We start from the raw sequence: 26,943 nt of genomic DNA on the forward strand, positions 1-26,943 counted from the left end.
TCTGTCTCTGTTTAAAAAAGAAAAAAAAGCGTGTAGTGGTGGAGGGGAAGAAGGCAAAGGAAAGTTATTTTTATTTATTTATTTTTTTTTGAGACGGAGTCTCACTCTGTCGCCCAGGCTGGAGTGCAGTGGCCGGATCTCAGCTCACTGCAAGCTCCGCCTCCCGGGTTTACGCCATTCTCCTGCCTCAGCCTCCCGAGTAGCTGGGACTACAGGCGCCTGCCACCACGCCCGGCTAGTTTTTTGTATTTTTTTAGTAGAGACGGGGTTTCACCGTGTTAGCCAGGATGGTCTCGATCTCCTGACCTCGTGATCCGCCCGTCTCGGCCTCCCAAAGTGCTGGGATTACAGGCTTGAGCCACCGCGCCCGGCAGAAAGTTATTAAAAATGGACTTAAGAGATATAAACCAAATAAATACAATTGCTCTAATTTGAACAAACCAATTATAAAGAGGCCTATTTGAGATAATTTAGGACATTTTAATGTGAACAGAATACTAAATGATATTTTTATTTTTGGCATATAATCACATATGTTATATACTTAAAATATCTCTATCATTAAAATGTTTGAAAATAAAATTATATATTTATGATACCAGGAATTTGCATAAAAACCCTCTAGCCTTCTGCTTCGGGCTATAATGAAGCTACATGTAACAGAGCAGCACATCCTCTATTAAAAAAACAACCTAAAACTTAATAAAATATATGAGGCAAACGTGATTTTTTTCTATTTAAAATTTTTTTTGAAAATTATTTTCTTTTAATCCTTTTTTTTAGGTTCAGGGGTACATGTGCAGGTTTGTTATATAGGTAAACTTACATCATCCAAAACTAACAGATGAGAAACTCACAAGGTAAGCCCTACATTCACCCGATCCTCCGCTTAGGATCATTTCCTGACCATGATGCAATAAGAATCCAAGGAGAAGATGGCAATCCTGCTAAGCTGAGAAATGAGACATCAGAAGTTGTGGAAACTAACCTGGCTAGAATCTGCAGAGTGGGAAGTAAGAGAAAGTCTTACACAGAGAAAGACCCAAGTAGTCTGTGTGGTGGTTCTCCACAAGTCCTTGGTTGAGAGACAGGCTGCAAATGCCCAGGATGAGACACAACTAGATTTACCAGATTGTTAAGAAAGGAAGAGAGATACCAAGAGTCAGGCAAGGCGCGGCAGGTCACGCCTGTAATCCCAGCACTTTGGGAGGCTGAGGCGGGTGGATCACCTGAGGTCAGGAGTTTGAGACCAGCCTGGCCGACATGGCAAAACCCCGGCTCCAAAAAAATACAAAAATTAGCTGGATGCAGTGGCGCATGCCTGTAATCCCAACTACTCTGAAGGATGAGGCAGGAGAATTGCTTGAACCCAGGCGGTGGAGGTTGTGGTGAGCTGAGATCACGCCAGTGCACTGCAGCCTAGGTGACAGAGCAAGACTCTGTCACAAAAAGAGAGAGAGAGAGAAACATACCAGGAGTCAAGAAGTCAAGATACCTAACAGAAAGGAAAGATCTGTTAAAATCTCAGGCCCACAGCTGAGAGACCAGAAAGAATAGGCCTTAGGAGTAAGAATCATGACCTCGAAGAAGGCTTGCTCTTATTCTAAGACCTAACAAAGCCTTGGAGCAAGCCCTGACAGCATTCATGGTTGAGACAGAGTCTGGAGGTTAAGAACCATCAAGTTACACTGTCTTAGATACCTGGGGTTTTCTACTGATTCACTCAAGCAAATCGTAAAATCCAGATGTACAAGCTCAGTGTGATCAGATGGTAAATGAACTGCCTACTATAACAAAAATCATAATTTTCAGAGGAAGATAAAATAATCTAGAATCTCTGTAGTGTTATCATGAACAACCATGAATTACAAAACAAGCAAAGAAGCATGAAATTGTGATCGATAGTATAAAAGGTGAGGAGTAAAGCATTGAGTAAAAACCATCATGGAGATTGTCCAGACTGTAGATTGGTCAAAGACTTTAAACCAGTTGTTAAAAATGGATTCTGGAGAGAGGTGGCCAACATGACTGACTAGAAGCAGCTGGTGTGTGCCGCTCTCACAGAGAGGGATGGAAGGGGCAAGTAAACATAGCATTTTCAACTGATACATCCAGGTCCACACGTTGGGACTAATCAAGGAAACAACTCAATTCATGGAGAATGGAGAGAAGCAAGGCAGGATGACCACCCACCTGGGAGCGACACAGAGTCAGGGGAACCTCACCTGCCCAGGGAAACAGTGAACGAATGAGCAGTCCCAGGAACCCATGCTTCTCCCATAGATCTTTGCAACCCTCCAGTCAGGAGATCCCCTCATGAACCCACTCCACTAGGGCCTGCAGTCTGACATGTAGGACTATGTGGAGTCTCAGTAGAGCAGTCACTCAGGCACGTGTGGAGTCCTAGGAGCCTTAGATACCCAGGCCTCCTGGAAAAAGCAGCTGCAACCCTCAGCAGAAGTTAGATCCCCATACCTACTCCTAGGAGAGGGACTGAATACAAGGGACTGACCAATGATGGTCTGCAGGCCCATGGTACACCACATGATAAGACCCACTGGCTCAGAAATCCAGCCAGCCATGGGTAGCAGTGTTGCATCTCTCTGAGAAAGAGCTCCCAGCAGGTAGGGCAGGCCACCACCTTTGCTGTTTCAGAGCCTCAGCCACAGTTGCCTTAGGGCTCTAGCAAATCGGTGGCAACTAGGGACTAGAGCAGACCCTCAGCACTGCCCAGCAGTACTATGGAGAAGCAGTCAGACTTCTTATTCATGCAGATTCCAAATCCCATTTCTCCTCACTAGGCAGAATCTCCCAACTGGGGTCCTCCAATCACCCCTGCTGGTGTTGGCCAACTGGGTTTCAACCTCCCTGGTACAGAGCTCCGGGGGGAAAATGGACCACCATCTTTGCTGTTTGGTCAACTTAGCTATTCTTGCCTTCGGGCTTTGAAGAGTCCAAAGCAACTGGAGACTGGAGCGGACCCCCAGCTAGTACACCTGCTCTATGAAAACATGGTCAGACTGTTATTTTAAGTGGGTCTCTGATCCCATTCCTTTTCATTGGTTGGTACCTCCTGACCGGGGTCTCCAGCTACCTCCTACAGGTGTGTTCAGGCTGGCAATAGGTTCATACCTCCCTGGGGCGGAGCTCCCAGAGGGAGAGGCAGGCCACCATCTCTGCTGTTTTGCAGCCTCCACTCATTGTTGTTACCTTCAAGCACAAGAAAGTCCAAGGTGACTAGGGACTAGAGCGGACCCCCAGCATACCGCAGCAGCCCTATGGAAAAGTGGCCAGACTGTCACATGGGGCTAGTTCCCACATCTCCTCACTGGGCAGGTCTCCAGGCCTGGAGCTCCAGCCACCCCTTGTCAGGGCTATTGAGCCAATAGCAGTTCTGCAACTCCCTGGACAGAACTCCTAGTGGGAGCCGGGGGTTGCCATCCTTGCTGTCTTGCAGCCCTTGCCCTTGCTGTCTCTAGGATCCAGAGAGTCTGTAGGGATCAGAGGCTGGTCCAGAACCCCAGCAAAGAGCAACCACCTCACAGAAAAGTGGCCAGACTGTTCTCCACGCAGATCCTGATCCTCACTTTTCCTCAATGAACAGGGCCGCCTGGCCTGGGACTCCAGCACAATGACCCAACTCTTGCCTGATCACCACAATCAAAGACAGCCCAGCATTTCTTCAAGGAGGAAATCATAGAGTCAACTCACAACCCCTCTGCCACTACAGTTGCAGTGACTCAGCCCTTACAGCCCTGACACTGGAAAGGAACAAAGGGCCTAGTCATTATGCTGGCACCTCCAGCACATGGCAGCCACCATATGGAGGGGAGTCCAGCCACCATATGGAAGGGTATCACTCCCCCCACTCTTCACAAGGCAGGGCCCCTGGCTCATGAAAGTAGAACAGTTGCTCCATCCACAACTGAGCATACTCACTGGTAGTGGCCCAGAGTTTCCCGAGGGAGAGGCTTCTAGAGGCATACAAGTGCGCCCCCGCTCCTGCCACTGCCACGGTAACAATTGTATCCCTGCTGCCCTTGGTCTGGGGAAGAAACAAAAAGCCTGAGGGCTACACCCAAGTTTACCACATGCCACAGGTACCAGACAGAAGAAAGACCAATCTTTCCTCCCTGTGAGCTTTTGGCCCCCTCATCCCCACCAAGAAAACCCCCAAGGTCGTGACAACGGTACACACAACCCACTCCTCCAGCTGACCAGTAACAGCAGCTCCACATTTCATGGAGGTGGAGCCCCCAGGAGCAACAACTTACAGAATGGAAGACAATGATTGCAAACTATGCATCTGACAAAGGTTTATAAGCCAAAATCTCTGAGAAACTTAAACAAATTAACAAGCAAAACACAAACAACCATATGAAAAAGTGGGCAAACCATATGAACAGACACTTTTCTAAAGAAGACATACACGTGGCCATCAAGCATATGAAAAAATTCTGATGATCACTAACCATTTACATTTGAAATACAAATCAAAACACAATGAGATACTATCTCACACCAGGCAGAATGACTATTATTAAAAAGTCAAAAAATAGCAGATGCTGGCAAGGCTGTGGAGAAAAGGGAATGCTTATATCCTACTGAGGGAAATGTAAATTAGTTCAGTCATTGTGGAAAGAATGCTGGCAATTTCTAAGAGAACTTAAAACAGAATTACCATTCAACCCAGCAATTTTATTATTGGGTATATACAGAAAGGAATATAAATCATTCTACTATAAAGACACATGTATGTGTATGTTCTTTGCAGCACTAGTCACAACAGCAAAGACATGGAATCAACCTAAATGCCCATCAACAGTAGAATGCATAAAGAAAATGTGGTACATACACACCATGGAATACTATGCAGCCGTAAAAAAGAATGAGATCATGTCCTTTGCAGCAACATAGATGGAGGTGGAGACCATTATCCTTAGCAAACTAACACAGGAACAGAAAAGCAAATACTGCATGTTCTCACTTATAAATGGAGCTAAACATCAAGTACGTATGGACACAAAAAAGGGAGCAAGAGACATCAGAGCCTACTTGAGAGTGGAGTGTAGGGAGGAAGGTAAGGATCAGAAAACTACATATCATGTACTATTATGCTTATTAACTGGGTGATGAAATTATCAGTATACCAGATCCCTGCAAAATGTAATTCACCTATATAACAAACCTGCACCTGTATCCCTAAACCTAAATGAAAAAATTTTAAAAAGCACACACATGTCAAACTTTACTTAAGGACTAGAACTTTTTAATAGTCCCGTACATACTGAAATTTTTGGAATTTGTATCCTTCCCACAAAAACAACTCCATGCCAGATGGTTTTACTGATGAGTTTTATCAAATATTTCAGGAAGAAATAACATGAATCTTACACAGACTTTATCAGGAAACAAAGGAGGAAAAAGAGCTTTCCAGTGCATATTATGGGGCCAGTGTAAACAAATACTAAACCTTGAGAAAACATTTCAGCAAAAGAAAATTACAGACCAATATCCCACATTAATGTGGATACAAAAAATCATTAATAAGATATTAGCAAGTTGAATCCAGGAATATATTAAAAGGATTAGACATCAAAACTAAATAAATAAGCTTTATTTTAGGAATATGAGATTGACTCGGCATTTGAAAATCAACCATTGTGATTCAACACATTATAAAAAAACAGAAAATTTATATAAAATATTTGATATAGAACAAAAAGAATTTTACAAAATGTAACATTCTTTTAAAAAATCTCCAAAAACTCAGAATAGAATGACACTTCCTGAACTCAATAATGGGCATTTATTATAAATTTACAGCTAACATCACATCTAGTGATGAAAAACTAAGACAATAAGACTGAGAGCAAGACAAGAACGTTCACTCTTACCAATTCTATTCCGTATTCTACTGGAGTTGTTAGCTAGTAGAATAGAGCTAGAAAAAGAAATAAACTGACTTAAAAATTACAAAAGAAAGCACTAAATTTGTCTCTGCAAGATGGCATGATATCTACATTTTTAAGATTCTACCAAAAATAACTAGAATCTATAATGAATTTAGTAAGGTGGCAAGATACAAGTCCAAATTCCAAAAATTAATTGTGTTTTCATATACTAGTAACAAACAACTGGAAATAAAATTTTTAACTCTTTTTACAAAAATAATCAAAATATAAAAGGGATAGACATAAAGTTAATGAAATACATGGAATAACTCTACAATGAAAACTATGGAATATTTCCTAGATAACTGAAAAAAGATTTAAAAAATGGAGAAGTACACTGTATTTGTGAATTAGAGCCCATAATATTATTAAGATATCCATTCTTCATAAATTGATCTATAGATTCAACACAACCTCAATCAAAATCTCCACAGACTCTTTTTGTAAAATATGTATGAAAATGCAGAGGACCTACAATAGACAAATATAAAAAAGTTAGATGATTTACACTACCTGATTTAAAGATATACATCCCGTGTAATTAAGGCCACATGACATTGGCTTTAGGTCAGGATGTAGAGATCAATGCAATGGAAAAGAGAATCCATATGTAAATCTACACATACATAGTCAATAGATTTTCGACAAAGAATCAAATTATCTCAATGGAAAAATTGCAATATTTTCAACAAATAATCCTGAAAACACTGAATATCCATGCAGAAGCAATGAACCTTGATCCCCATGTACTAGGCCCAAAATGTAATGTGGCATGATCATACACTTTAACATGAAAGATAGAACTATATAAATTATAGAAGAAAACATAGGAGAACTTAAGGTAGGCAAAGATTTCTTAGCCAGGATTTTTTTTAAAGTATTAACCATAAAAAGAAATATTGATAAATTGGATGTCACTAAAATTAAAAATGTTCTGCTCTTCAAAAGACATTACAAAAAATACGAGCAACAGGATCAGGGAAAAATATGAATCATGGGCTCAGGGACTTTTCAAAAGTTCCCCAACAAAAGGATTTGATAAAAGAATCTATAAACAACTCTTACAATTCAAAAATAAGAAGACAAACTACTGAATTAAAAACTGGGCAAAGAATGTGAACAGACACTTTACAAAGAATATACAAATGGCCAATAAACACTTGAAGATGTTCACCATCATTAGCTGCCAGAAACATGCAAATTAAACCCACAGTGGTATGTCAATACACACCTACTACATTGCCTAAAAATAAAAACACTAACAGGTATTGGCAAGGACATGGAGCAACTAAAATTTTGTTTTCATGTTTTTTTTTTTTTTTTTTTTTTGAGACAGAGTCTCACTCTGCCTCCCAGGCTGGAATGCAGTGGCTCCCGATCTCAGCTCACTGCAACCTCTGCCTTCCGGGTTCAAGTGATTCTCCCACCTCAGCCTCCCGAGTAGCTAGGATTACAGTCACATGCAACCACACTCAGCTATTTTTTGTATTTTTAGTAGAGACGGTGTTTCGCCATGTTGGCCAGGCTGGTCTCAAACCCCTGACCTCAGGTGCTCAGCCTCCCTGGCCTCCCAAAGTACTGAGATTACAGGCATGAGCCACCGCTCCTGGCTGAAATTTTCATACATGGCTGATGAGAGTGTAAAATGTTGAAACAACTTCTGAAACAGAGATTTTAATTTGAACAGTGGTTTTGGTCTGAAACAGTTTGTCAGTTGCTTACAAAAGTTAAATATACATGTCCTATACTACACAAAAAAAAGATACTGACCCAAGAGAAATAAAATCCAATGTACACAAAACTTGTTTTTGACTATTCATAGAAGTTTTATTCTTAGTAACCAATGGTCTGTTCACTTTTAGCATAAGCATTTTATTTTTGCCTAAAAAGTTTGATCCCCTCAACATATTTATAGAGGCATATATTTATCTAAAAAGGTCAAATAATTTTTAGTAATTTGTTTTCTATTTTTTATCTTATAAAAAATAAAATATGTATAAATCATACATCTGATAATGGATTTGTATCTAAAATATATAAGGAACTCAAAAGCTCAACAGCAAGAAAATAAATAATACAATTAAAAACAAGCAAAGGACCTGAATAAACATTTCTCAAAAGAAGACATACAAATGGGCAACAGGTATATAAACAATGTTCAAAATCATTAATCATCAGAAAAATGCACATGAAAATCACAATGAGATATCACGTTACACTAGTCAGAAAGGCTATTTGAGTTCCTTGTAAATTCTGGACATTAGTCCATTGTCAGACACATAGTTTGCAAATATATTCTCCCATTCTGCAGGGTTTTTGTTTCTCACAGTGAATAGGTTACCTGTTCACTTGATTATTTATTTTTGTGGTACAGAAGCTATTTAGTTCAATTATGTTCCATTTGTCTATTTTTGTTCTTGTTGCATGTGCTTTTGGGGTTTTAGTCATTAATTCTTTGCCTACACCAATGTCCAGAAGAGTTTTCTCTAGGTTTTTTCCCAGCATGTTTATAGTTTGGGATCTAATGTTTAAGTCTTTAATTCATCTTGAGTTGATTTTTTAAAATACGTTGAGAGATAAAGGGTCTAGTTTTATTGTTTTGCATAAAGCAATCAAATTTTCCCAATACCATTTATGGAGAGAAATTTTAGATGACACAAACAAATGAAAAACATGCTATGCTCATGGATCAGAAGAATTAGTACTGTTAAAATGACCACACTGCCCAAAGCAATCTATAGATCGAATGCAGTATCTATCAAAATGCCATGATTTTTCACAGAATTGGAAAAAAACTATCCTAAAATTCATATGGAACCAAAAATGAGTTCAAATATCCAAAGCAATCCTAAGCAAAAAGAACAAAGCTGAGGGAATCACATCACCTAACTTCAAATTATAATATAAAGATATAGTAATCAAAACAGCATGATACTGGTATAAAAATATACACATACATGGATGGAACCAAATTTAAAAACCCAGAAATAAAGCCACATTTTACAGCCAACTGATTTTGACAAAGTCAACAAGAACATAGGGAAAGAACATACCAATTTTCATTGATAGACACATTTTATTAAGCTTCCAGGCTATTATGTGAATCTCACCTAATTAAATTATTAGCTTTAATAATGTACATAAACAAAAAAACTTTATTCCTTAAAACATAGTGCACAAAATAAAATACCAAATTTACATCCTTCTTTTCCAGACATATTTTATTCCCAAAACTCACTTGTATGATGCTTTTAAGCAATGCTGTCCTCTCATTGAACATAAAATGTGGCTAAAAATTGGACTCGCTATTACAGCCAGAAAAATCAGAGAACACTTGTCTTATGAGGTAGGAAGTGCTTGTATAAACTTGTCTTTCTTTCTTTGAATGGAATGGCATTAAAACATTATAATTGACTATTTATGAATATACAACTTCATAAACTAATAATAGACTGAAATTGTGTTTTTAAAACAGGATTGGAACTACAAGATGCAACTAAAGCTCTCTAATATTTATATAGAAGATATACCAATGACCACCAAAACTGATATCTATGATGAAAATGTAATCTATGTTATCCTCATACATGGAGCTGTAGAAGATTGTCAGTTACGAAAATCTTATAGAGCACCTTTCTTAATTCCTATAACATGCCATCAGGTAAAGAAATATTGATTCCTGTCTTCAGGTCAACATGCCATATGTCCAACAATGTATTAACATCAGGAAAACTGTCAGTATAATCTTAAGCTTTTCACTTTCCAATCTTCTCCCTTTTCCCACCACTCCATAAACACTCACTTATACCCACAACCACACCCACATACGCCCACACGCACCAAGTTCATTGACTGCTTTGGCACTTGCTAGCCCAAGCATAAGCTATTCCTATCCAATGCCTATGAAGGCCAAGCTGGACATTTTGGCTACAGTTAGATTTTGGTACAGTTATTCATTGCAAAAGAGGGTGCATTTATTTTACTCACAAGTTGCAGAAAAACTGTACCCACAATGCTCTAGAAAGGTTCTGCCAGAGTGATGCTGAATTGAGTATTAGTAGTATTTCCACAGCTGCTTTGAAAGTGAATGTCTTCTCATATTTAAACTGTTAATTGAGTTCCCCTGCCAATCAAAATGAGAACTTGAGCCATGTAAAGAAGGAAAGAAGTGTGTGTGTGTGTGTGTATTGTTTTGTGTTGGGGGAGAATCAGAGAGGCACATGTCAAAAGGAATCAGGGAACATGAAAGATACAGCTACAAAAAGTAATTCAAAGAGGACTCAGAGTTATTTAAAATATGTTTATATATAGTGCTATATATTGAAATGATAAAAAAAGATACTTACAACTTATCCTCAAGAGATCTCTCAACCAAGTGGAAAGAAACAAATAAGTAAATATATTAACAAAATGTTTTACAGCTAGGATGAAAGCACTTACAGGGTAGATTTTGGACATAAGAAAAAAGTGTAATGGGGATGGGAGGGATCCCAAGGTGAGAAATGATCACAAGAAAATTTTCTAAGTGGACATCAGCAGCACTGACGTAATGCTTAATGACAGGAAGTGAAACGTTCTCCACTATGCTGCTCTCTACCTCTATCCTTGAACACATAACAGAAATTTGGTGTGGGTGCTTGTTGAGAATTTACACAGTCAAGCAAGAGCCTGAAGCCTGGTAAACTTTCTCTACTTACTTCTGTAGACACAGAGCCCTACTCATTGTGGATTTGGGTACCAATGTGATTCAAACTATGTTGAAAACAACCACAGGATGGAAGAATATTTTGAAATATTTCTATATGGCAGAAAGTTTAATTCTTTTCATTAAACTTTCTTTCTGTCATGTAGAAAAAGTCTCTGGATGATTTTTAAAGGGCCATTGGTGATTCATTCTTAATCATTTTTTTCATATGGAATAGAAATATTTAAAAATCAATGAATGTATATGGAATATTGACTTTTGCAAAACCAACATACCCAGGTATTTTAAGATATCAATTTTATTTGTGTTGATGTAATATTTTCCATTTTTCCCAGATACTTAGAGAAAGCCAGAAATAGCAGCTTACTAGAGAAATTTTTAATCGTAGGATACTTGCTCAGAAATTAACTTGCATTCTGTCAACTTTCAGATACAAGGTATTGAAGATTTCACAAAAGTAGTGATTATTCAAACTCCAACTAACATGAAAGCATTCGGATTGAATACTAGAAAGTTTATTCCTAAACATAAAAGTTCTCTTACACCAGGATTAATACGTGAGTTAGATTTCTTTGAGCAATTGTAAGAACTTACTTTTCCTTTATAAAATAGTCATATGTATATTTGGAAACTGTTGTTTGCATTCTGCCTAATGTATTGAGGAATCCTTTTAACTGCCATATTTGCTATTCAATGTATGAGTTCAGACAGACAACATTGAAGTTATGTTTTTAAATTATTATATATTTCATCCATAAGAACAAAAGTGCATAATTATCAAAATGATATGAAAAAAGGTTAATGAGGGAATTACTAACTGTTTCCCCAAATTAAGATATGTTATATAGCCATAACATTAAAAATACCATTGTACTGTCTGAACAACAAACATAAATCACTGGAACTAGATGAATAACTTTAATATAAAGCCTAGTCTTCATACAGATTTTAACAGATAAAACTTTAATCATAACATATATGATTATTTAATCACTACTATTAAGCCCTTGATTAAAATTTGAAAAATACTTTTGAGACAAATTTAAAAATTTAATTTAAATTTTCCATTTTAAATCAAAAATTTTTAATTGAATTTTGAGATAAATTTTTAAAATTTAGAAATTATTGAATAAGTAAGAATAATAGAATTTAATTGATCAATTCACTAAAGGAGAAATAATGTTCAAAATTTAGAAATATAGAAATCAATTTTAAAACCCTGTGTCTATAAAAAATATTAACAATCAAGGGATAAACCAAAGACAATTCACAGGTGAAAACTTGCATTGAAAACACAAGGTGGAAAATGTTCAACGCTGTTAATATTTACAGAAACAAATTATGTATTTGGTCTATTTAATTTGTGAAATTTTATAAGAATTATAATACCTCTAGACTAAACCAATGTAGTGAATCTGATACACATTCTTACTTTATTAATAGCAATGCAAACAATAAAGTAAATTCATCAGGAGATTCCAAAAGCCAAAAAAGAGTTTATATCCTTTGACTAAATAATATGTCTAAATATTTATCCTAAAGATATATAAAGCTAAAAAGGAAAATGATAATTGAGCATTATTTATAAAAATAAAATATAAGAAATAATAAAAATGTATAATGATAAATGAATGGTTAACTAAATCAGTACATCAGTCAAAGTGATTGAATATTATATAAGCATTAAAAACTTGATTTTCCATATTATAACTTTTGAAAAACCAGTGATACAAGGAAAGAAATAGCAGACACTGGGGTCTACTTGAAGGGGGAGGATGGGAGGGAGGAGAGGAGCAGAAAAGATAACTGTTGGGTACTAGGCTTAATACCGAGGTGATGAAATAATATATACAGCAAACTTCTGTGACAACCTGTTTACATATGTAACAAACCCTTCACTTGTACCCCCAAACCTAAACTAAAAGTTAAAGTAAACCCAGTGATATACATTAAGTAAAAATACCAAGAATATAACATTATGTTACTAATTTAAATGAATTTAATCTTTATTATGTACAATCATATAATTTTACATCCATGTGGACACAAAATACTGTCATTGTATGGGTCCCCACTGACCTTAAGATTAAGCATATACAGAGTGGCATAACCAAGATAATGGAATAGAAGGTAATCCATTCATATATCCCACAACAAAAAAAGAATTCTGTCCCCATACATGGCCCAAAGCCTCTCTGCAGGAGCTTCAAAATTTAGGTAGGAGTTTGTGAAGTCTTCATGTAGCTCACAACCTAGGAGCATCATTTTGAGAATGCAGATTGACTCCAGGTAGCTGATACTACAAGGTTACTTCCACATTCAAGTCCTGAAATTGTCCTGTCCTCCAAGGGACTTGGCTCCTTCCTCATTTGGTCTTGAGCCTGAATCCAAAACCATCTGTCAAGGGATCCAGGAAGTATCATGCATACTTGTGCCTTGGCAGAGAAACTCACCTGCCTGCTGACATCTATCTCAGTGATGAATCTGAAAGTTTCCCTGTGGTTTGGCTTCAACAACTCTCAGCTGAGGTCCCAGCTCAGCGCTGCTCACACAAGGATCCAGAGAGAGAATCACCCATATCACACAACTGGGGAGTCTGAGGCCCCCTGACAGACTTACCAACTTCCAACTCACAGTAGATCCTGATGGCACCAAGTCTCAGGTCTGGCTCCTCCCACTGCAACCAGTAAACTATCCCCTCTGTGCTGAAACCTGCCAGGCGTGCCCCTCTGAAGCAGTAAGACAAGACTCTCCAGCCTGTGTCCCACAGCAGATCCCAAATCAACCCAATCTCAGCTCCAGCCCTTCCTGCTGTAGTCAGGGAACTATCCCATCTGTTCAGGGACCTACTAGGAAACACATACCTATATGAGTTGATGTGACAGGCATGCCAGCCTCCATCTCACAGCAGATCCCCAGAGGGCTTTGTCTCAGCTTTGTCCCCTCCTGCTGCATCAGGGAGCTATCCTGTCTGTGCTGGGTAATGTGCACTACTCTGAAGCAAGACTGACCTCTCCAGCCTCTGTCCCACAGCAGATCCTGAGGGAACAGTCTCAGCTCTGGCTCCTCCAGCTACAGTCAAGGAACTGCCTTGCTTGTGCAGGGACCTGCTGGGTGATGCATGCCCAACTAAGCCAACAATACAGGCCCATCAACCTCCTTTCTCTGGCAGATCCCAAGGGGGCCCAGCCTCAACTTCAACCCCTCTTACTGCAATCAGGGACCCAACATATCCCTGCAGAGATGGGCAAAGAGTCACATCCATCTGGGCCATTGGGACCGTTTCCAGACCAGCACTCCCACACAACCCCAGAATCCTCCTTGGGACTTCCCCAGGTCCATCTGGGCCTTAAAACTACATCAACCTTGAAAACCTTGTGAGAGTCTTGGTAAGCATCCTCTAGTGCTGAAAGGGCTCCAGTGATGACAGATTCAGGTAACTAAACAATCAGTCTGCCAGAATCCATGGAAGGCTCTCCAAAGGCAGACAGGAACAGGCAAAGGCAAACTGTGGAGACTAAAATAAATACCTAATCCCTCAATGTACATGTCCACAAGCATCAAGAATATTTAGAGAAATATGACCTCACCAAATGCACAAAATAACATGTCAGAGACCAACCCTAAAATGATGGAGATGTGTGATCTCTCAAAGAATTCAAAAAAACGTTTTAAGGAAGCTCTCTGAATTTCAAGAAAACACAGGATGAATTCAGAAATTTATCAGTGAAATTTAACAGAGATCAAAATTTAAAAAAATCAAACAGAAATCCTAAAGCTGAAAATAAAATTAATGAAATAGCATCAAGAGCAGAATTGATCAAATAGAAGAAGGAATCAGTGAAGTTGAAGACAGTCTAGTTAAAAATACAGTCAGAGGAGAAAAAGAATACAAAAATTAATAAAGCTATCTTACAAGGTCTAGGTGACAACATCAAAAGAACAAATATTTTGGTTTTTGAAGTTAAAAAGAGAACTGAGAAAGAAAGAGATGTATAAAGTTTGTTTTAATAAATAATAACAGAAAACTTTACAGACCTGGACAAAGAGACAAATATCTAGATACAAAAAGATTAAGTCATCAATCAGATTTAACTCAAATAAGAATAACCCAAAACGTTATAATCAGGTACTCAAAAGCCAAAGGTAAAGAAAGGAAAAGGGACTTTTGAGCAAAAGCAATGAGGAAAAAAAAGAAGGAAATAATATGTAAGGGAAATCCAATATGCCTGAAAGCAGGCTTCTCAACAGAAACCTTACAGGCCAGGAGGAGTAGAAAGATATATTCAAAGTGCTGAAGAAAAAAAAAAAATCTGCCAAGCACAAATACTATACTCAGAAAAGCTAAACTTCAGAAAGAAAGTGGAAATAAGGACTTTCCCAGACAAAAAAAAATGTTGACGGGATTTATCACTGCCAGACCTGTCCTATAAGGAACGCTAAAGGGAACTCTTCAAATGGAAAGAAAATACTATCAATGTGATTGTTACATTAATATGGTAATCATGGTGTGTGAATCTCTTATATCCCTACTAAGAAGAATAAAAGACAGAATATTTAAAATATACTATGACAATTTTAAAGAGATAAGCAATATAAAATGCAAATTGTGACATTAAAAATCAAAATGTGGGGTAAGGAGGGAATTGCTGGGTACAGATGTTTTTGTGTGTTTGTTTCTTCTCTCTCTTTTTTGCAATCACAGTTAAGTTGGTATTAGTTTTAAATAACTTATTTAAAACATACTATCAGAAAAAATGACTAACCACAATGGAAGATAGTAAGAAAGGAAGAAGAAAGGAGAATAGTTACAAAACAACCAGAAAACAAGTAAGACAACGGCAGGAGCAAGTCCTTACCTATTAGTAGTAACAATGAATGTAAATGGACTACGTTCTCCAATTAAAAGACAAAGCATGGCTTAATAAATTTTTTAAAAACCCAACTATTGCTGCCTATGAGAAGAACTCTTTGCCTATAAAGATACATGTACGCTGAAAATGAGGGGATAGAATAAAATATTCTGTGCAAACAGAAACCAAAAGGGGAAGAATAGCTATACTTATATCAGATAAAATGGACCTTAAATCAAAACCTTTACAAAAATATTTAAAAAAACAAAAAAGGTCATTATATAATAAATAATGATCAATTAAACAAAAGGATATAACAGTTGTCAATATACATATGTGCTAAACATCAGAGTCCCCAGATATGTAAAGCAAATATTAAGAGATCCAAAGGGAGAGGTGGATTGCAATACAATAGTAGTAGGGAACTTCAACACCCTGGTTATAGCAATGGGCAGATTATCAAGACAGAAAATTAACAAACATTGGCGTTAAACTAGACTCTACACCAAATGAGCCTAACAGACATTTACAGAGTATTTCATTCAACTGCTGTAGAATATACATTTTTCTTATCAGCATATGGAATATTCTCCAGGATAGGCCACATGTTAAGCCACAAAACAAGTCTCAACAATTTTAAAAAAGTCAAAACTATATCAAATGTCTTTTCTGACTGCAATGGGATAAAACTAGAAATCAATAAGAGGAGGAACTATGGAAACTGTGTAAATACATGAAATTTAAAAAGCATGCACCTAGATGACTAATGGGTCAATTTAGAAATTAAAGGAAATTTTTTTAAATTTATTGAAATAAATGAAAATGGAAACACAAAATTTCAGAACCTATGAGATACAGCAAAACCAGTACTAGGTGAGAAGTCTATAGCAATAAATGCCCATACTCCCAAAATAGAAACACTTAAAAAAAATTTAATGACAACCTCAGTGAACTTGAAAGCGAGAACAAACCAAACCCAAAATTAGTAGAAGGAAAGAAATAATAAATGAGCATAAATAAATAAAATGGGAAATAATAATGATTTTAAAATTTGGCAAAAAAATTTGTTTTTTAAAAAAGATAATTAACAAAACCTTATCTAGACTAAGAAAAAGAGATAAACCCCAGATAAATAAAACCAGAAATTAAAAAATAAAGATTGCAACTGATACCACAGAAATACAAAGGATCATCATAGACTACTCTGAAAAATTATACACCAATAAATTGAAAAACCTAGAAGAAATGGATAAATTCCTGGACACATACAACCTATCAAAATTTAAACATCAAGAAATAGAACACCAGTACAGACCAATAACACATAACAAGATCAAAGCCATAATAAAAAGTCTCCCATTTAAAGAAAACCCCAGGATCAAATGGGTTGACCACTGAATTCTAATGAATATTTAAATAATAACTAATATCAATTCTACTTAAACTATATCAAAAAAATTGAAGAGAAAAAAAACTTTTAAATTTATTCTACTAAGCCAGCATTATCCTGATACCAAAACCAGAAAAGGACACAAGAAAAATAGAAAACTACAGGCCAATATCCTTGATCAACATAGATGCAAAAATCCTCAACAAAATACTAGCCAACTAAATTCAACAACACATTAAAAAGGTCATTCATCATGATCAAGTGGGATTCATCTCAAGGATGCAATGATGGTTCAGCATATGCAAATCAATAAATATGATGTATTGCATCAACAGAATCAAGGATGAAAACCCTATGATCATTTCAGTAAATGCAGAATAAGTATTCAATAAAATTCAACATCCTTTCATAATAAAAATCATCAACAAATTGAATATAGAAGGAACATACCTCAACACAATAAATGTGACATATATGACAAACCCTCAACTAATAACATATTAAGCAGGGAAGAATTTTAAAAAGCTTTTCCACTAAGATCTGAAGCAAAAAAGGATGTCTACTTTTACCACTATTCAACATAGTACAGGTGGTCCAAGCCAGAGCAATTAGGTGAAAGAAAAAAATAAAGGTATCCAAATTGGAAAGGAAGAAGTCAAAGTATTCTCGTTTGCAGATGACATGATAGCATACTTAGAAAAACCTAAGGACTTCACACCAAAAACTCTTAAAACTGATAAACAAATCCAGTAAGGTTGCAGGATACAAAATCAACATACAAAAAATCAGTAGCATTTATATAGGCTAACAGTGATCAGTCCGAAAAAGAAATGAAGAAAGCAATCTTATTTACAATAGCTACGAAAAAAATAAAATACTTAGGAATAAATTTAACTTAAGAAGTGAAAGATCTCTACAAGAAAAACTATAAAACACTGTTGAAAGAAATCAAAGAAGGCACACAAAAAATTGAAAGATAGTCCATGTTCATAGACTGGAATAATTAATATTGTTAAATTGGTCTATACTACCCAAAGCAATCTGTAAATTCAATGCGAACCCTATTGAAATATCAATGGCATTCTCCACAGACATAGAAAAAAAAAATCCTAAAATCCGTAGGGAACCACAAAAGACCCCGAATAGCCACAGCAGTCCTGAGCAAAAAGAACAAACCAGAGGCATCACATTACCTGATTTCAAATTATACTACAAAGCTACAATTACCAAAACAGCATGGTACTGGCATAAAAACAGACACCTCGATCAATGGAGCAGAATAAAGAATCCAGAAATAAATCTATGCACTGATAGCCAACTCATTTTCAACAAAGGCACCAAGAACATATATTGGGAAAAGGACAGTCTCTTTAATAATTGGTGCTAGAAAAACTGGATATCCGTATGCAGAAGAATGAAACAAGGTTCCTATCTATTACCGTATAGAAAAAACAACTCAAAATGGATTAGAGACTTAAATTTAAGACCTAAAACCACAAAAAGAAAAAAAAAAGGGGGGGGAAATGCTATAGGACCTCGCTCGGCCTGTCTGAAGATTTTTTTGCCTAAGGCCACAAAAGAACAGGCAACCAAAAGCCAAAATAAACAAGTGGGATTATATCAAGCTAAAAAGCTTCTGCACAACAAAGGAAACAGCCTACAAAGTGAAGAGACAACCTACAGAATAACGGAAAATATTTGCAAACTATTCATCTGATACAGGATTACTAACCAGAATATATAAGGAACATAACTCCATAGCAAAAACACAAGTACTCGATTTTTAAATGTGCAAAACATCTGAAGAGACATTTATCAAAAGAAGACATGCAAATGACCAACATATATACAAAAAAAATGCTCAACATCACTAAAAACAGAGAAATACAAATCAAAACCACAATGAGATATCATTTCACCTTAGAATGACTACTGTCAAAAAGACAAAAAATTTAAAATACTGGAAAATATACCAAGAAAGGGGAACACTTGTACACTATTGATGGAAATGTAAAGTAGTACAGCCATTATGGAAAACTGTACAGTGTTTCTTTAAGAAAAAAACTAAAATTAGAATTACCATATGATTTAGCAATCCCACTGCTGGGTATATACGCAAAAGAAATAAAATCAGTATGTTGAAGCAATGTCTTCACTCCCATGTTTATTGCAGCACTGTTCAAGCACCCAAGATATGAAATCAACATAAGTGTTCATCAACAAATGCATAAAGAAAATGCAGTGTGTATATGTGTGTATGTGTGTATATACACAATGGAATATTATCTAGCCATAAAAAACAATAAAATTCTCTCATTTGCTGCAATGTGCTTGAGACTGGAGGTCATTATCTTAAGTTAAATAATCCAGGCACAGAAAGACAAATGCGACATGTTCTCACTCATATGTGGGCACTAAAAAAGTGGATCTCATAGAAGTATACAGTAGCATGATAGTTATCAAAGACTGAGAAGGAAAGGGAAAGCAGATGATGAAGAGAAGTTGACTAAAGGATACAAAAATACAATTAGAAGGGATAAGTTCTAGTATTCAATAGTACAGTAATTATAGATAATTATAGTTAATTATAGTAATTATAGTAATTTCCAAATAGCCAGAAGAGAAGAATTGTAATGTTCCCAACACAAAGAAAAGATAAATGTTTGAGATGATGAATATCCCAATTATTCTGATTTGATCATTACCCATTGTATGTGGGCATCAAAGTATTATATGTACCCCCAAAATATGTAAAACTAATATGTATCAATAAAATATTTAAATTGTCAAAAACAATTAAAATAAAATACCTTGATTCTCTGCTTTTAAAAATGATTAAGCATATACAGGGCATAGTTTTGGGCCCTTCACCATCTGCTTTCACCTGCTACCTTCTCTCCCCACTCTTTAAAACCTAGCCATACCAAACTACAAATGGTTCACCTGATATAAAAGACCTGGTGGCCTCCCATTCCTGAGCCTTTCCCCATATTGTTCATTTTTCCTGAAATTCTCTATACATCCTCTTCACCACATCTCCTCATTTCATGGAGCTAACTCCTTATCCTTGAAATCTCAGCTTTTTCTCCAAGTAGCCATCACTGATACATCCCAAATTCACAAAACGGCACTATGTGACTCTCCTATATGCTCCCATAGCCCAACATACACACAGTCCTGTTTTTACCATGTCATGTTTCTTTGTATGTTTGCTAGTCTGTCTGTTTTACTAAGTAAAACTCCTAGAAGACATGAATCTTAACTCTTCTGCTTTCTTATATATCCTCATTGCCAGCAACATGCCTGGCCCTCAATACATATTAATATAAAAGTATTTTGGGATATTGGAGTGATAGATGACTTTGTCGCTCTACTTTCCAAACTTTTTGCACATTTATTATATAATCTCCATAATAAAAAACTTATAATCACTTTTTAAAATGTGACCTTTTTTTTTTTTTTAAAACCAAACGAGATTACCACCAATTTCAGATCGCAGATCCTGAGTGTGAGTGATTTGAATCTGATCTAATCTGATAGTTGGACTAATAGAAATAGTCACTTGCTTCAGTGGTTGAATTAACACTTTTTTTTTTTTTTTTTGGAATCAGGTTCAACTGAAACATTGGAAGAAGGCATTCAAGAAGAAACAAAAACAAATGTTAAGGAGGTAAATTTAAAGCAGCCTTTCTAAAGGTTTTATTTTGGGTAAAAGAGACTCTAGAGTTTATGGAAACTACCAATGTGTTTCTCTTATTCTGATAAAGTTCATCTGCTAGTCATTTTGTAGATTTTGGTGTAAAACACTTATTTTAGCACTGGGTACAGTGGAAATTATACTTATTTTTAGGGAAATATTAGAGAAATGACAAAGAAAAACAAAGTTCAAGGGATGCCAGAATATCTGTCTTGAATCACATTAGCAATAGGGCACTACCAGGATGGCTACAGTTGTAGCACACCTGAGCCCTTTCCATTCCCCCTTGGAGTGCCAAAATCTGGACTGACCTTAAGTCTTTCAGTGCTACCTCGGCTATGCATTTGGGATCTTTAAGCCTGAAAGCAGTTTGCCCTGTGTTCACAGTGCATGACAGAAAGAAGAAGCTCAATAATAAATGCTCTAATAAAATATATCCCAGTTAACCTAAATTATTCAGAAAATCCCACAAATGTTGATCAATTTCATGTTCCTCTATGACCCTGGGGATCTTGAGATCCTCAAAATCTTGAGCCAACTTCACAATAGGATTCCAAGCTATGAAACACTATAGGACTCTGGAACTGAAACTGAGCAGAGAGAAATCTAATTAAAATACTCCACCAAATCTACACCATCCTGTCTGTGTCTGAATCGCATGGACTCCAGATGCGATGGAGAGTTCATTTTTAGCTTTAGTCTCTGCCAGATTGGTTATATTGCTCCAGAAGATGCTGATTATAATATTCAGAATCTGATACATGTCTGCTATGAACACACAAGCCATAAAATTGTGTATTTAGTTGTTAAATACTTATTTTACATCGATTAAGCCTATTTGTTCTATTAGCACTAGACATAAACCTCTGAGAACAGACACTCCTTTTGACCCCAACATCTCCTCACAAATATATGTTAAATGAAAGATGATCATAGGCTCTGTGATAAGTTGAAGATGTTCCTCATCCAAGTGCCCTGGCTTTTAAGAGGACAACACTCTTCTCCAGTACCCAAGTTTCCATCCCTCATGAAGGAAGGATGTTCACTCTCTCCAAAAAGTATTTTGGAGACCTTGGGAAAAAGTTTCCTCAAACCTTTCCTATTTATTGCTTGTTGAATGGAATTCATGGCAGAATAGCATAAGGGTCAAGTATGAGACTTCCTGGATTTGACTCTAGATTCCACCACTTAATAGCCATGTGACCTTGGGCAAATTTTTTAACCTACAGAAGCATCATTTTTTTCATCTACAAAAGAGTGATGATAGCAATACCCACCTCTGTAGAGATCAAAGAAGTGAAAAGTACACTGCACAGTCCTTGGCACAAAGAAGCAATTCCTATACACAGTTTCCATTATTTTCGGCTCATGCCTTCTCAAGACAGGAAACTACTTCTCCAAACGTCTTTGACTCTTCCCATATTCTCTGAAAAACATGGATACATGCACCTATTCTAATTCTTCCAAACACAGTTGCTCCTGAAGGCTAGAGAATAGCAAAGGGAAATAACAATAGAAAAATACGTGAGGAGGACATTTAAAATAAAATATTAGATGACTTCTAGAGCCCATTGACAAAACCATCTTTTTTTTTTCTTTTTTCTTTTTTTCTTTTTTAACAATACTACCTTAGCATATTTGGAGGGATCGAAGGAGGAAAACTAATGTTTTTCATGTACCTAGCCTCAAAGAGTGCTGCTTTTCCATCAGTTAAAAAAAATGATGGCATGATGGCTGTTAATGAAGCAGGAGTGTGAAAATAAAAGTTTGTCAAATGACATGAAAATTAACTACTAAGACATGTAAAGAAAATCATCAAATTTTGTTGTTTAGTAGATGCTTTTTCTCCCTGAAGTTAGAACCTGGCTGTGTTAGAGTCAGCTCTCTTCCCAGGATCCCAAAACCTTTTCTCATCACTACCATTCCAGGATTGTGGCTTTCTCTTTATGTAATAAAAAGTCCATCAAAGTTGTGGAAAGGAAAGGTGTGTGAAGGAAAGGCAGATGACACTGTTACTGTGTCTATGTACAAAGAAGTAGACATAAGAAACTCCATTTTGATCTGTCCTAAGAACAATTCTTCTGCCTTGAGATGCTGCTAATCTGTAACCCTAGCCCCAACCCTGTGCTCGCAAAAACATGTGCTGTATTGACTCAGGGTTTAATGGATTTAGAGGTGTGCGGGATGTGCTTTGTTAAAAATGTGTTTGCAGGCGGTATGCTTGGTAAAAGTCATCGCCATTCTCCAGTCTCGAGTACTCAAGGACAAAATGCACTGTGGAAGGCCACAGAGACTTCTGCCCAAGAAAGCTTTGGTATCGTCCAAGGTCTCTCCCCACTGAGACAGCCTGAGATATGGTCTCATGGGAAGGGAAAGACCTGAATGTCCCCCAGCCCGACACCCATAAAGGGTCTGTGCTGAGGAGAATTAGTGAAAGAGGAAGGCCGCTTCGCAGTTGAGATAAGAGGAAAGCATCTGTCTCCTGCTCATCCCTGGGAATGGAATGTCTCAGTGTAAAACCCGATCACACATTCTATTTTCTGAGATAGGAGAAAACCACCTTATGGCAGGAGGTGAGACATGCTGGTGGCAATACTGCTTTTTACTGCACTGAGATGTTTGTGTAAAGTCAGACATAAATCTGGCCTACATGCACATCGAGGCACAGCACCTTTCCTTAAACTCATTTATGACACAGAGTCCTTTGCTCACATGTTTTTCTGCTGACCCTCTCCTCATCATTACCCTGTAGTCGTGCCACATCCCCCTCTCCGAGATGATAGAGACAGTGATCAATAAATACTGAGGGAACTCAGAGACCAGTGCCAGCGCGGGTCCTCCATATGCTGAGCACCGGTCCCCTGGGTCCACTTTTCTTCCTCTATACTTTGTCTCTGTGTCTTATTTCTTTTCTCAGTCTCTCATCTCCACCTTGCAAGAAATACCCACAGGTGTGGAGGGGCAGGCCCTCTTCAAAAAGGCCTATCATCACATCAAGTAACAAAGTGTTTTGAATCCCAGGATGGAGCACACAGTGCTGCCACTGCCAGGAGTCCCCAGCCTTGCTCTTTGCTCTGTAGACTGAGTTCTACCAGCCCTGCTTTATAAATCTGACCCTTATTAACAGTCTCAGAATTTGAGTCCTTTCTCCTGTCTCAATTTCTAGACGCAAGAGCCTGCACATTTTCTTAATGATCTCAATGACAAAGTTCAACTGTAAGAAGTCCCTTAGAATAAACCTAGGAAAGTCAGGTAAGCCACTCTGGTTTCCTCAGTAGGATCAGGAGCACATCTGTCCCTGGAGATACAGACTGAAGCCAAAGTTACTTACCCTTTATGTGACAGTGTGAATTATAGCTCTCTCCACTAGTCAGATGATTCTTCTAATTACAGTGTTTCTAAGCTGTGATTTAGAGAATTAACTTTAAAATAAGACTCCTTTATCTAGATTTCTGAAAACTTCATAGTTTTCTGGTTTCCTCTATATATACTGCTACTTAATCTCACAAATTGGCTGCTCTCAATTTAGCAGGTTATTTTTCAGGCTACCATGTACTGTTGGAAGATATAAAAAGATAAGTTAAGACTTCACTTCTCAAGTGTTTATGTTCTAGTTAAGAAGACAAAACCTACCAGAAGGCAATTAAACAACCACAAAAGATACACTGTGGATAACACCAGCTGAAGCTAAAGGAATTCAAGAGAGAAATGTCTGGCTGTGGGAATGAGCAAAGTCTTTGTAAAGAAAGGAAGAAGGGCCGGGCACGGTGGCTCAAGCCCGTAATCCCAGCACTTTGGGAGGCCGAGACGGGCGGATCACGAGGTCAGGAGATCGAGACCATCCTGGCTAACACGGTGAAACTCCGTCTCTACTAAAAAAAAAATACAAAAAAACTAGCCAAGCGATGTGGCGGGCGCCTGTAGTCCCAGTTACTCGGGAGGCTGAGGCAGGAGAATGGCGCAAACCCGGGAGGCGGAGCTTGCAGTGAGCCGAGATAGCGCCACTGTACTCCAGCCTGGGCGACCGGGCGAGACTCCGTCTCAAAAAAAAAAAAAAAAGAAAAGAAAGGAAGAGGATGGTCACGAGAGAGGATAAAGGAAAGCAAGACTTTTGGGGAACAATGAGGAGGACAGTCTGACAGTTAACTGTTCAAAATGTGTCTATGGGGAAATATTTGTGTGTATGCTTTATGTGATTTTATGTTACATAAATCATATCACTAAGTTAAAAAATAAAAGCCATCAGATAAAGAGGTTTACCTCCATTTTAAAAATGTAATTCTTCAGGCTGGGCACGGTGGCTCACGCCTGTAATCCCAGCACTTTGGCAGTCCGAGGTGGGTGGATCATGAGGTCAGGAGTTCAAGACCAGCCTGACCAAGGCAGTGAAACCCCATCTCTATTCAAAATACAAAAATTAGCCAGGCACGGTGGCAGATGCCTATAATCCCAGCTACTCAGGAGGCTGAGGCAGAAAAATCACTTGAACCCGGGTAGTCGAGGTTACAGTGAGCCGATATCATGCCATTGCACTCCAGCCTGGGCAACAGAGTGAGACTTCATCTATATCTATATCTATCTATCTATCTATCTATCTATCTATATGCATGTATATATATTTCTTCCATACCACCTCCATATTTTAAAATGTGGCCATATTTAAAAGTAGATTTTAAAGCTTAAAATACCCTTTGAAAAAGTATTTGCAAGATAAATTTAATGGCAGATTAGAGGCTTTCAGTGTGCCTCAGCCACTTGGAAATAGCAAGATAGTACATAAAAATTATCTCCATGAGCATAGAAGGAAATTCAAGAAGGAAATTGGGAATCCACTGGAATCATGAGGGACACAGAGATCCCAGAGAGGAGAACACTGGCAAACACCCCCCCATGACGGCATCTACCTCATAAAAGTGAGTGAAGCCCCAGTATATGAGAGAAGTAGAGAGCTTCTCTTTGTGACTCATCTTTCTACTGGAGCTCTAAGCAACCCAGGCCAAGGGAGACCACTTTGTTTCTCCCTAGCCCTTGAGTTAACTTAGGAGAAAGGCACTGGAGAAAGTTGTAGACATTTTCCCAGACCTGGGATGAGAGCAGGATGCCATTTTTAATCCAGTCACATAAAAAGTCGGTCATTCTTGGGTGACTCAGCAGTGTGGCTATGCAAGCATTTTAGTCTCAGGCCAGAGATTGAACACCCTGTTCTGGAGCAGAACACTGCCAGAATTGTGGAAAGTGCCTCAACAGTAGGTGCTAGAATTGTGCTTTTCCCCGTTGCAAGTCTAGGGTAGGAGGAAAACTGCTACACCTGTAGTTTCTCCCAGGTAGTGAGACTTGCAGCCAAGGCCAGCTTGGCAACCAGGAACTTATCTGTATGTGCCATTGATGGGTGCCTTATCCTGCTCCCCTGAGACTGTGGTTCAGTGGGGCCCTCTCTGCTCAAACTCCAGGTAGAAATACAGGTATTTGAAGCAGTCATTCTCCTTGTTCAGCATCCTAAGCCATCCCACCCTTCCTGGACACAGATCATGGTGCAGTGGGGCTCCCTCTGCTCCCCACCCAGTCAGATCTCAGGTGTTCAGAGCACCCATTTGCCTTGTTCAGCAGCTTGAGCCACACAACCCTTTTTGGACATAGATCATGGTACAGTGGGGCTCTCTGCTCCACGCCCAGGCAGACCTCCAGGCATTTGGAATACCCATTCACCTGGTTCAGCAACCTAAGCTGTGCCATCCTCCCTAGACATAGATTGTGGTACAGAAAGGCTGTCTCTGCCCCAAGCCCAGGGAGATCTCCAGACATTTGGGGCACCTGTTTGCCTGGTTCAAGAGCCTGAGCCACCCCATCCTTTCTGCACATAGATCATGGTACGGCAGGGTTCTCTCCACTTCACACTTAGGCAGATCTCCAGGCATTTGGATTACTCACTCACTGGATCAGCAACCTGACCCACCCCATCCTTTCTGTGCAGAGAGATCTGGTGTGTGGGAACTCTCTCTCTGCTTCATGCCCAGGCAGATCACCAGGCATTCAGAGTACCCACTGACCTGGTTCAACAGCCTGAGCCACCCCACCCTTCCTGAATCATGATGCACTGGTACTGTCTGCTCCATGCCCAGGCAGATCTCCAGGCATTCAGATTATGCACTCACTGGATCAGCAGCCTGACCTAACTGCTCCCCGCTCTTCCTGTGCAGATATTTTGGTACAGGGGGACCTTCTCTGCTCCATGCTCACACAGATCTGCAGGCATTCAGAGCACCTGCTTCCTTGGACCAGCAGCCTGAGTCATCCTACCCCTCCTGTGCAGAGGTCTTGGTGCAGGGGGGCCATCTCTGCTCCAC

General features: G+C 38.2%; 1 protein-coding gene across 8 annotated transcripts in view; it reads left to right on the forward strand.

Moving 5' to 3' along the window:
• Positions 1-26,943, forward strand: part of SLC9C1 (solute carrier family 9 member C1) — a 146,918-nt gene that overhangs the window by 111,881 nt on the left and 8,094 nt on the right. For 3 of the 8 annotated variants that reach the window (XM_033211309.1, XM_033211316.1, XM_033211317.1), the window contains 5 exons: positions 9,169-9,300; positions 9,430-9,615; positions 11,090-11,216; positions 20,514-20,572; positions 24,214-24,347. In XM_033211309.1, coding sequence (XP_033067200.1) covers positions 9,169-9,300; positions 9,430-9,615; positions 11,090-11,216; positions 20,514-20,572; positions 24,214-24,246 — 537 coding nt within the window. In that variant the 3' untranslated portion in view covers positions 24,247-24,347. Of the gene's footprint in view, positions 1-9,168; positions 9,301-9,429; positions 9,616-11,089; positions 11,217-20,513; positions 20,573-24,213; positions 24,348-26,943 lie in introns of those variants that run through there. The other 5 variants (XM_033211311.1, XM_033211312.1, XM_033211313.1 and 2 more) reach the window with 5 other exon arrangements.

This window comes from Trachypithecus francoisi, unplaced genomic scaffold, assembly GCF_009764315.1.
Source record: "Trachypithecus francoisi isolate TF-2019V2 unplaced genomic scaffold, Tfra_2.0 Lachesis_group0, whole genome shotgun sequence".
Lineage (NCBI taxonomy): Eukaryota > Metazoa > Chordata > Mammalia > Primates > Cercopithecidae > Trachypithecus > Trachypithecus francoisi.